The sequence below is a fragment of the Cottoperca gobio genome, chromosome 9 (genome assembly GCF_900634415.1).
Source record: "Cottoperca gobio chromosome 9, fCotGob3.1, whole genome shotgun sequence".
Lineage (NCBI taxonomy): Eukaryota > Metazoa > Chordata > Actinopteri > Perciformes > Bovichtidae > Cottoperca > Cottoperca gobio.
In genome coordinates this window covers 16,192,094-16,204,958 of record NC_041363.1, presented here as the reverse complement: position 1 = coordinate 16,204,958, position 12,865 = coordinate 16,192,094, and the positions used below count along the sequence as shown (strand labels likewise).

The 12,865-nt window shown below is 41.6% G+C and overlaps 1 protein-coding gene across 1 annotated transcript; it reads left to right on the top strand.

The window, feature by feature from the left end:
* The first annotated feature begins 619 nt into the window (after positions 1-619).
* prr16 (proline rich 16) lies at positions 620-12,865 on the top strand. Its single transcript, XM_029438890.1, has 3 exons — positions 620-1,370; positions 4,928-6,006; positions 11,097-12,865. The coding sequence occupies exons 1-2, from the start codon at positions 1,233-1,235 to the stop codon at positions 5,795-5,797; spliced, it is 1,008 nt and encodes a 335-aa protein (XP_029294750.1). The 5' UTR covers positions 620-1,232; the 3' UTR covers positions 5,798-6,006; positions 11,097-12,865.

The window sequence follows — 12,865 nt, the reverse complement described above, 5'->3', positions numbered from 1 at the left end:
TGACCATGATGGTTAGAATGGTGGCCGGTGTAGTTACTTGCCAGTGACAAACTGATTAATGTCTATTGTATTTAAATATTATAGTCACTTTGACAGTGTATCATCCACATTTTCTTCTGCAGAAAATGAACCAACAAAACTTTACTCAGAATATTTGTATTTAATGTATGTATCTTTATGCCTCCAAATACTATCGCTAGCTTATACTATTCCCTGTAGGTGATGGCTCTTAAGCTTCATCAGAATTAGATGATTAGATCATAATGTTCAGCCAAGGCCCCCTTACAAGATAGAGAATATCCCGGGACCTCCGCATATATGTCTCTTTTATATCATGATCACTTTTCACGGACAGAGTACCACAGACCCCTGGGGGTCACAGACACAGACATGTTTAGTATTATTGAAAAGCTAATGGGGAGGTAAATAAGTTATGTTAAGACAACAAACACAACCGTTAACGTCAGCCATGCAGAGAGAGAGAGAGAGAGAGAGAGAGAGAGAGAGAGAGAGAGAGAGAGAGAGAGAGAGAGAGAGAGAGAGAGCATCCTCTGCTCTGCGCCCGGACGTTGCTTGCTCAGACTCTCCAAGGAGGCTGCGATGGAGACAGGATGAAACTGATGGGGTGTATTTCGGAGGAAAGTGCCTCTGGGGGGTCGTTACCTGGCGGCTTTCCGCGGTGTCTCAGTACTAGAAGAAGTGTTGCCAATATTTGAAGGAAAAGAAGGAGTGCATTACCATTGTGTCGATGCCAGAGGATTATGGACTATTACAATAACGACCGGCGGTGTAACGGTTTGGATAACTGCCTGTGTAGACTCTCTCTTCGTGTCCTCTTTATTTTTTCAACGCTTTTGGGTTGGACGTTTTCTCAGAAAATGTTGAATTTAGCGCTCTCTGGACGTGAAGGGTATTCGTGGCACGTCGTTTTGGGTTGTTGGACATGAGGGTGTGAGGTGCAGAGACCTGTGGACAGGAGCCGTTTCGCAGACAGTATGATACAATATTTTGATACAAGCGTTATTTTTTTGTGTTACGCTCTATTGCGCATGCCTAGTGGTAGATCCAGACCACTGCCCGTCGCCACTTCGCTCCGTCCTGGCCGTGATGTAGGAGCAAAAGTGAAGGCAGCGGAGGAATAAATAAAAAATGCGTTGGCAAAGTGGCAGCGTGGCGACCAAAGGATTTGACTTTGGATCCTTCACAAAATAGATTGTGCCACAAACTAAAGAATGTCAGGGTCACCTAATGCAGAGGCTGACGGAGTGGTAGTATCCAAAGTGAAAGTGAAAAAGGAGATCAAGACAATCGTGGAGAATTTGGAAACCATTCTTGGAGACCTCAAGGATGTAGCCAAAGAGCTCAAAGAGGTAAATGAACAGGAACCACCATACAAAGCTTTACTTATAAGCAGCCCACCATGTGTTGTGTTATGTTTTACATGTTTGGTTCAAGAATGCTCTTTCACAGTATCCTTGCCTGAGAGGACATGGGAGCTGGACGTCCACCTCACTTGGGCCTGGAAAAGGCTACACTTACGCGCACACACACACACACACACACACACACACACACACACACACACACACACACACACACACACACACACACGCACACACACACACACTCACAAACATACAGATATGCTCCTCCCCCTGCCCACTTATATGTGATCATTATCTCCCACATGAAAGACATTTGGCACAGGAGGATGTGGGGTGTGAAATGACAGGACAAGACCGCTTCTTCGCCCTGACTCACATGCTTTAATGAAAGTGAGAACATTTTAATCTCAATCAATATTTAATGGACACGTTGGTTCAACCAGGAAGGTGCTTTTGCAGTGCATTTCATCATCTTAATGCTGACTGTTGTTTGCTGCGAACAATCTCCTCCCAAAGCAGTTGCCTTATCTTTTTTCATTCTTCACAGTCTCTCATAGTGTCTCTCTATTTCTTTATCTTCATCTCTCTTTGTCTTTTGTTATCTTTCATCACATGTCTGTGTTTATTGCAGCCACTTCATCTCTATTCATTCTTTATCTTGTGTTGTCTTCTCTCTCTCCTTCTCTCTACATAATCCTTGCTAAAGATCAAAACTCTCGGAGCTGTGTGATTGGATGTTCAAATATCAGCGATGCAGAGACAGGAGGGGTCTCTGAAGGATTCAGGGATTATATGAACATGCAGTATTTATTACAGCAAGTTGTTCTCATAGAGAAGAGGCATTCTTTTTCTTTCATTTAATTCATGTGTTGCAGTGCTTGCTTGAAATCAGTGTTACCCCTACTGCCAATCACTGCATCCCATGCTGCCACTTCAGTTGTAATAACTCGCTGCCTTACCTGCTATCATGTTTACATTCCTCTACCGGCCGCACACCAGACATCCGGCCTGCTGTGCTGAACCTCTCGCCCTTACATGATAGGCTGTCATTTTAATAAAACCCTATTGCGTACAGCCTCTGGTTCCTACATTATGGATGGGTAGTCGACACAGCATCTGTCTCCTTCTGCCTCTCTGCTTCCCTTACTCTATTTACGCAACTGAATTACGCTTCTTTTGTGTTTTTTCAGCGGTTTACACCGTCTCACGGCAGGCACCAGATAAAAAAATAAGAACAAGAAAGCATTGTAATCGGTCTATTGTGATTGTTTTTGTGTGTGATGTGCCCTCTTTCTTTTTCTTTCTTTCTTTTGAATTTTTGTTTGCAGGATATTGTGTAGAGGATCAGTTATTCTGACACTGTGCACACTAAACACATACCTGGAGGGGGTGTTACTATCAAAGCCAGTGTTCGGGGTATAATCCATTTGAAATGCAGTTATCTGTTATAACTCACAGACAAGGCTGGAGCCGAGCCTGGCTCTGAGGAGGGACCCTGCCCAGATGCTTGGCACAGCTACAGAAGCTGCCTGGCCTACAGCAGGGGCTGCGTGCTGGGATACTGGTATTACCTCTTGTGTGTGTCCCAACAAATTATCCATTCAAAGACTGCGTGGAGAGTTTTGCTCCATTCCATCTCTTCCCTAACCTTCTATCTGTTTCTTCATCTATCCCTCTCAGTAACTCTTTCTCTCCTCAACCCCCATTCATTATCTCTAAGCATCCTCTCAAGCCACTCTTTGACATGCTTTTCAGACCCTTAGATGCTAGCACTTGTGTGTTACAGTGGGCTTCTGTACTGACATGTACTCTGAGATGAGCAAAATGAACATAAGCACATCGTCCTTGCTGTAATTATTTCATGAAGGCTTTAAGAAGAAAAAAAAAGAGCTTTCGTTTCTTGTAAGTTCTCTTCTCAGGGATCATTTCAACTGCTATGATACAATGAACTTAGATGTGCTCCGACTTTATGTAGACTCACTGAGTGCTACATCCTCAATGAGGCAGACATGAATGAAATGTTCAACACAGCACTTGAGCTCAGTGTAACCAAAGCAATAATAACTCCACCAAGGGAAGAGAACCAGGAAGAAACTCTTCTTCAAGGGGAATGTTTTTGGATAGAACATGCCACAGTGCTTGCTTTAAGCAGACAAAATGTGATCAGCTGTGGGACAGCACATAACAACAAGAGGCATTTAAATTACGCTGTCTAAGGACAACACTGTAAATCACTCTTTGGTTGTGTAGTCGCTCCTTAGTTGGCCTTAAATTGGCGGATACTACATTACATTCAGTTAAGCCTCATGCCCTGAAAGAGTAAGTTATTCTGTCTGTTTTGTACAGTTAGAAAGTATATGCTGCATTCTTGCAACTTTTCCAGTATTGTTTGTTGCCATTTGAGTGCCAACAAACCACAGTTTTGCTCCAACAGTTCTTTATTATGTCCCAATGCAGGCTGTGAAAATACATTTCCTCTTGGTGGACAAAGGAAGCGCCTTTATATCTGAATATCTACTTTCCTGAGACAGAATCTTATATTCATCTCTACTGCTCTGAGCAGAGCATTTCTGCCATTTTCTCTTTATTACAATTCTGTTTATTGTCCATGCTTTACAATCATGTTCTGCCGTGTCTGCAGTTCACGGCTGCAAATTCATTCAAATATTTAGTTCTCTTTTTGCCCATTTTCCAGAATATATTCACTGGGCTATACCACAGTGCACTTCTTATGTCTCCTTTTCCACCCTGTGCACATTCTTGCACCACAACTGGTCGGGAAGGTTTGCTCTTCCATATTGATTACAGAGTGGATTTCTGGTGATTTTGCATGTCACTCTTCTTTTTATAGAATATCTGTTTATTTCATCTTCTTGCTGTCATACCAAGGTTGCTTTCTTGAAATGAATTCATGCCATGATGAATTGTTGTTAGTAGAAAAGGATCTTTCCTCTCAGATCATTTGATTCAGTGCGATATTTATTTTACGCTCTTTCTGGTAGAGTTGTACTTATTCTTTGCAATCATGTAAAGATTCTTATTGATCCCTGACTTTCTAACGTGCAGCAGAATATTACAAGCCTTTGTGCATTTTTAATCCAGTAGGAGAATGACAGTTTGTTGATCTTCCACATCTGTTATATCCCTGTGTTTGTCTTTGTCCTCTGCACTATTTTGCTACGCAGAAGATGTATTTTACATTCATTCCTAACATTTGTTATATAAATAATATTTCTTGTGTCTTGGCTTACAGGATATGGTTGGTATTGCTACTTCTCTCGGTTCCAATGGTGAATGAGATTGTTGTAGTATATCACGTCTGGCAGGCTCATGGCTGTTCCCATAAATGTATTATCTCCGTAGAGAGGCTGTCCTAGAGATCTTAAACCCCATTCATCAATCTTCTAAATCAAAGTGTATCTTCTAATAATAAATAATAAGGTTTTCAATCATTAATTAAGAATTTGACGAGATAAAGACATCTGCAATTTTTAGTTCCTGACCTCAGCTGTCGCAGTGACACTTCCTCTTCTTGTCACCAGGTTGTTCATGACATTGACACCCTGACTTGTGATCTGCAACTGGAGGAGGATGGACTGACAGACAGCTCTAAGACGGACACGCTTAACTCTAGCTCCAGTTCCACCACCACCACCACCACAGCTTCCAGCCTGGAGAAGATGAAGCTCTTCCCTGATGACTGCATCTTCAAACTCCCTGCGCTCATCGACCCGGTCCCTGTCAACCCCCTTGCAGTCCTGACTGTACTCAAGAAACCCCACCCTCCTCTACCGCCACCCAGACTTACCCCGCTGAGAGCCGAGGATCACAACATTAAGAATCTGCCTCATCCGACATTAATGTTATCAGGGAATGTATCCAAGGCTACCGGGTCTCTAATGAGGAATGGCGGGGGCTTTCCATTGAAACTAAACAGGGATTTATTCTCCTCCATGCCGCGTTTCATTTCTAATGACAGTGGAATCCCTGAGTCGGGTCTTGTTCCCACATTACCCAGGCCCATGCCTCTTCTCCGCCATAAAAATAACAAATGCCCCAAGGCCCCTGGCAGGGAGTCTCGTGAGAGGGAGCGTGTCCGTTTCAGTGAGAAGGTCCAGTACCACGGTTACTGCCCGGACTGCGACCTCCAATATGATGTAGACGACTCAGAACTACATTTACAGGCCGAGCTGAACGACATGAGGCTCAGCCCAGTGCATTACTGCTCTTCGTCATCTCCTCCTCCTTCTCATGCTCTTCCTCATGAATTAATGTTGGAAAACGGCGGCCTCTCGGTCAGCTACAGTTTCCCGCCAACAGCAAACACACCTCTACCTTGTGTGCCTCCTCACCCGCCTTCCCTCAAGCCCCAGAAAACAATCCTACGCAAATCAACCACTACCACGGTTTGACGCCGAACCCCTTTGTTATGTGTAACTTAAAAAATCTTGAATCATTCATAGTGTTTTCTACTTTATGAGCGCTTTCTACTCCAATTGAACTTTGGATTATACAAACAGAGAGAGGAAGACTTGGGAAGAGGATGGATAAAGTGAGTGGAACAGAGAGAAAGGCATCGCCATGGGCGCTGAGACACACACAGAGAGATCAGGAAGAAGCGGTGAGTATTTGTGCATGTATTAGTGTGTTTGTCAGGAAGAGAAAGGGAGGAAGAAAAGGAGCAATTGCATGTGTGCACTGACGCATAACTGTGAGTCTGTCTGCATACAATTTATTTGTTTATGTCCTGTACACATATTCACGCGTGTGGGTGTATGTGTGTAGAGCATGATGTTTGTAGCTAGTGAGCATTGAAGGAAAAATGTACAGGGACTTTAAACGTTTCACAAAAGACTGCTGACAACACTAAAACTAAATTGTATCGGTGTCTTTCTGAAAGCTCCCGGTTCTAACGAGTCTCAAACTCCAGAAGTTCATGTCCTTCTGGATGAAACAAGAAAACCCGCTTCCCTCACACTTAATCAAAAGCCCTAAAGATCATCCCATACACTGAGACCTACACGTACACAAGGACAGTAACTCACCACAACACAAATTATAGGATGCACCATTACATTAGAGTTGTTGCAGACAGTTAGTGGCATCTACATCTTCACTCAAGCAAGGCCAAGATGAACAGTAAGGGCTGAGAATTGAGGAATAGAAAGTGAGTTCATACTTCCTTCATCACCTCTTGTCTCTACAAGTCCCATTTTGCTGACGTGTCAGACTGTAGGAGTGAAGAGAGTGGCATGGTGGGTGAGAGAGAAGTGTTATATGACAAAACTGCCATTTTGATTTGTGTCTACTGATAGATTTATAGCTCATTCTAATAAAGAAAGATCTTGTATATCATTGTCAAATATAATTTCATGTTTAGCAACTCAACTCCCATTTGTGTAGTCCCACACTATCACTGTGATTTCTATGAGACGTGAACAGTAAGCTAATCAATTCTGCTCTAAAAATGCTGGACTTCCTCAAGATAATATAAATCAGCAGTAATATCACCATCACTGTCTTTATGAGCAGTTTATATTCTCCACTTTATTAGCCATCATGCAGCATGTTAAATGAAGCCTGTGTTCCCATTGTATTCCATCTCAGTGTGCATGTGGCTGAAATGTCAAATATGTCTTAAATAGGGCTGCCACAATATCCGATTTTCACTATTCAATTTCTCTTGGCCTAAAGGATTCACAACAACGATATTAATGCGATAAAAGAAATCATGATAACAGTCACATTCCTTTTTAACTTTGTTTATTATGCAGTTTGTCTCTTTTTGGCTAATAAATTATACTCAAAATAAAAGTGTAGGGAGGTGGAGAGAGAGTCTGTAACCATAACAGCGTACAAAAAGAACAATTACACTAATGGAAATAGGAAAGGCAACCAGATGAACTGATAAACAAGAAATCCACAAGGCCTAACATCTGCCAACACGATATTATCACATGGGTGGAATTAACATGATATTATCATTTCATTATTTAAATAACATGGTAATCGTAAATATCTTATATCGTGACACCCCTTGTATGAAATAATTCTTTAATCGAACGTCAAGGAATCTTTAAGTACTGTGCACATGTCTTTGTGTGTGCATAGGTGTGTGTAGAAGCACATGTCAGTTTGGAAGACTTGGGGAGACAGCATACCCTGGAGTCGGATGAGAATAGAAGCAACTTCCTCCCAGCGATGCCCTTAATTAGCCGGATTAGACTACAGGAGATAACAGTACTGCCTCAGACAGCCTTTGTACCAACATTAGCCTCGACAAAGCTCCGAACTGCTGCTGCGGCAGCAGTTTTTATGATAAACAGAGAGAGAGAGAGAGAGAGAGAGAGAGAGAGAGAGAGAGAGAGAGAGAGAGAGAGAGAGAGAGAGAGAGAGAGAGAGAGCTAACAAAAGTAAGGTACGGGAGAGAAAGATTAAGAGGTGTGGGGAAGTTGTATGTGCTCAGGGGACAGGACGTTATATAAACAGTACATTAAAATATATATGTGTATGTTTAAGGTTGTGGGGGTGGGATGCCTGGAGGTTAAGGCTGAGAAATTCAGGGTATGAAATAGCACATACTGATGAGTAAATCCAATGCACAACCTCGCTGACCTTACAAATCTAAAATCGGCGTCTGGATTAGGGATCAGTGGATATTCAGCCATTAGAAAAACGAGAAAGATTGAGATAGTGTGTGGGACACACACACACACACACACACACACACACACACACACACACACACACACACACACACACACACACACACACACACACACACACACACACACACTCAGAGGAGAAAGGAGAGAGAAAAGAGAGGCAGAGAGGGAGATGGTGAAAGAGAAACTGTAATGCAGTGGAGGATAATGCTGATGCTGTTTTGGCTTTATTGTGTTTATTACTATGTAAGAGCGTATGTTGAAGCATGTTTGTCCTCAAGATGATTTCTCTCATTTTGGCAGCAGCATGCTCTCTCGCTCTTTGTCACACGCACACACACACGCACACACACACACACACACACACACACACACACACACACACACACACACACACACACACACACACACAGAATGTGAGTGCAGCCAGTATCTAACTTACTTTTGAGAAATACAGTCAACATATTTAGCTTCAAAACGCTTTAAAAATATAGCTTTTTTTGGTATTTCTCCTTTATTGGACAGACGACAGTAAAGAGCCAGACAGGAAATCAAACCAGGAGACATTGTGGTTATGTGGCATGCGCTGTCGTGTAGAGTTCTCAAATGTTAAATATTGTCTCAACGCAAGCAGATGTACAAGAACTTTTCCTAAATAAAAGAGAGTTGATTTAAAGTATGCAGATTACAAATCTTCCCAGACGGACCAGACACTGCTGGTTTTCAGCTCTCTGATATATTTTGATGCTCTGTGCTCAGGACACATTTTGATCGGTGCTAAAAAGGTATCGAGGTACGATACTCCGCCCTATTCACAATGTGTAGCCTATTGTTGCACTTTTAACAATATCTGATGTCAAGTCATATCCTGCTTTTAATCGCCCCTATATTCTTACAAATATGCTGTCAAAACGCATTTTAAATAACATATTATTAAGGTCATTATTCTTACATGAATCAGCTTTAACCTCTTATATCATATTTGTGGAGAGGGACACTAATGGCACCCACAGCAGCAAGTAGGAGAAACTATTTTGAAATTTGTACTGGCTAACCAGCTCTTGTTGCAAAAATGGGCCCCTCATGTTTGGATTCCTCATTTATTGTTTAATACCTCAATGACTTGTTATCATATTGTTCCTGTAACATAGAAACCACTGCTCCTCTGACCATGGATGTAGTTTGTAATGGCTATCTGAGCTCCAGTGCTGCAGGCTTGAGGATGAAGTTGTACTGTAATGGGCAGGGAGGAGGTGGATCTCCACAGCCTCCATCATGAGTCAGGACTGACTCAATTGCACTGGCCTACTCCCTCCAGCTCACAGCTCTAGTTCATAGCCCACATGGCTCTCTCTCTCTCACTCTTACTTTATTTCTTTCTTCCTCTCCCCTTGGATGATGCTTAACTCCCACTCGGTAGCAGCTGTATGCATAATCTCTCTGTGCACATGTAGCTCTATTATGTGGGTGAGGTATCTATTATCAAAACATATCTGACACTTTGTACAGCAACACCTTTGGCAGAATTTCCATTTTTAATCAAATGTTTCACTGACTCCTTCTTGCCAGAGCGGCAGCAGCCTCTGCGTCTTTAATTTCTTACCTTTGAATTACAAACGACTTTCAAGGGATAAAAACATAATCTTCTCCTGGTTGTTACACATCTGCTAATAAATGATTATGTGCAAAAGCTTCTCCATTTAAAGGTTGTGTGCTTTCGATTTCAACCCCACGTCCTGCTTACGTCACCAGTGCGATAACCCACTGCTTCCATAATTAATATTAAATCCCATATGTTTGGATTATTACAGTTACATTTGCAAATGTAAACCTGTTGCTCTGATGTGTTAAAACACATTTGTGTGCTTGTAGTTCTTCTTATAACTTTATCGTCTTCATCCCATTGTCCAACCTGGCAACTGCACAGTGTGCAATAAAACTCAGCAAATGTGTCAGAATGAGACACACATTTTGCCAGTGAATATTAATTAGCTGTTGTTTCTCCGTCTGATTGTTAGTGGTGATAGTCTGTCAAGAGACACAGTTGTCTATTTGCTCATCCCCATTGTGCATGCATCATTTACTTTGATTTGTGTTTCCCTAAATAGACCACTTTTCATTATGATCATTGAAAATGAAAATGTTATGAGGAAAACATTTAAGAAAATGAAAGCTAAATAATCGTGTTGGTGCGTGCCAGAGGCATTACTTCTGTAACAGAGATACTATATGCAAAGTTCATTAGAATAGAAAAAAGACATGACCTACATTGTCAAACATTCAAAAGTAATTCTGGTGCACATTGGGCATAGATACAGGCTCGTCTTGGTGCTTCTTTATCTGTGACTCATACAAAGTCATGAAGGAAAGTGAGTGGGCATGTGTGTGTGTGTGTGTGTGTGTGTGTGTGCCCTTGTCAAAATGTGTGTGCACACTCATATGCATAGATTTTAATGTTAAAGAGATGCTTGTGCGTGTGTTTGAATGTGTATGAGAGTGCAAAAAGGCATGCATGAGTACATGCAGCTATGAATGTGAGAGTCAAAGGGCTTGAGATGGCTCAGTGCAACTTAGAAAGCTTTGGGGTTGAAGCAAACTTAATGTGAGGATTTCACGCCGCTTTGGAGATTGTTAAAAGTTAGAGGCATCAGCTGTACCTTACTAAGAGAAGGTACATAATATCTCAACAACAGCATCAGAAGAGCCACACTGATCCAGATGGGGTCCTCTGCTCATTGAACCACTCCAGACTTGACTAAGAAACACTGGGAAAATGTGAGCTACTTAAGGAGAAACACAAGGCTCTTCTCAAAAGCAAAGGCATGTTATTCTATAGAGGAAAATGTGCCAGTCCTTTTAACTTTGATGACTTGAGTGTGTGTGTGTGTGGGGGGGGGGGGTGCTTGTGTGTTTGCAATGATACCTTGCTATATTTTCAGTTGGCTCTGTTATAAGCGACTGTTGATGCTGTAACTGCTCTGTCAAGTGGCTCTCTTCTGTGCAGTCAGATACTCACACTAATGTGTTTCCTCTTTTTCCTCTGCAGGGCCCGTTGAGATACTTGAGATACGAGTGGATGGGGTGCTTGTTTCATGCACTGATCGACCCTGGTCAATCAGGGCGGGAGGAGCCAGAGCTGAGGCCAAGCGACAATTTCTATTTTTTTTTGTTGTTGCATAAATCACTAATGGTTCTCAATCACGAAGAGATCATCTAGGCAAATTCATGCTTTTACTTTTGAGCACTGAACAACTTCTTGGCACAGTTGTGTCAGGGCAATGTTACTGTGAAACTGGAGAAATAGGAAGGGCAATCAATGCAAATGTAGATGAATTCATAGCTGTGGAGGTGACATTTTTGTTTCATAGAAATAGCTGAATTAAAGATTAGATAGCTGCTGGAACCATATCATCGAAAGTAAACACTCAAGTTTAGATGAAGAGGTACAACATGGGGTGAAATGATGTCAGCCAGTATTTGATTGATGTCTACACAGACTTTTGCTCTGTGCATACTCAGATGGAAATCAATAGCTCCACTCAAGTGATGGAATTTGCCTTTTAAGAATTGTAATTGTTTGTGTCTGGAGAGCCCGACAAGTAAGCAAAACACTGCTGGACTGCAGATAAGGAGAAAATGACATTTGGTCAGTGTGTGCCATATGCTCATTCATGGTGTATTATTGGAAAGGTTTAAGATGAATGAAGTTGTTGTCACTGATTTGTGTCCAGACATTATGTTCATTGTACATCAAATGTGCATCTATGTGCTCAACTGGTGCCATGCAAGCAAAGTTTTTTTTTTCACAATAACATGCAGAAATAGTGCCATAGTTACAGCTTTAAAGCATCGTTGAAGAAGTAATAATTTGCATCAAATTTTCTTTGTATACAAATATACATGTACATGTTTGATATCTATATATTTCAGGCATTTTTCTACAGAGACTTTAACATTTAAAGAGATGATATTTTTGATATTGTGTGGGATGAGGTATTTTGACGAAAGCTGACATTCCCTCGAGGTTGAGTTTATTTATATATAGCAACAGGATGGTGTTTGTATGGATGAAAAACAAGTGCTTCAGTAATATCACTTCAAGAAACTTTACAGAATGGGCCGTATTGGGAGAAAGAACATGTAAGGTGGAGAAGATTAATGGCGTAAACCAAATACCTAGTTGTGCTTTATCACACGGGAGGCATGGGGCTGAATGAATGCATGACTGACTCTTCACTTTGTCCTGCCATCACTGTGTTTTTCTATGCATTTCTGTGGAGAGGCTGTCTGTTGGTGGATCCAACATGCTGGGTGCTCTGCTCTCCATAATACAGAGTTAAGAATTATTCCCTCTCATTTCCTCATATGAAGTCCATCAGGTTATCTCTGCAGACACTATAAACCTGTTAAATGTCCTGTGTATCACGTTGATTGGTGATGAAATAATGATAATAATAAGGTTTATTGAAATAACACTCACAAAAAACAGAGATTATAAATGGATTCATAAGGACAAACTAAAACAATGAAGATGCAGAGAATAAAAGGAAAGAAGGCATTTTCATAGGCCATTTTGGATCACAAATTTTGGAAACATACGCTGGAGAGCAACAACACAGCCTCTCTCCATATTCAGACTGGAGGCACCACCTGTAAACTCCACCTCCTTGTTCTCACTGGAGACAGACACTGAATTCATGACCAAACTCTGGATCAATCAGGAATCCGTTTTAAAGATGATTTGAACGTCTCAAAAAAGCTGTCGCCGATATCTTGTTGTGTGTCCACAAAGTGTTGGAAAATAACTTGTGAGAA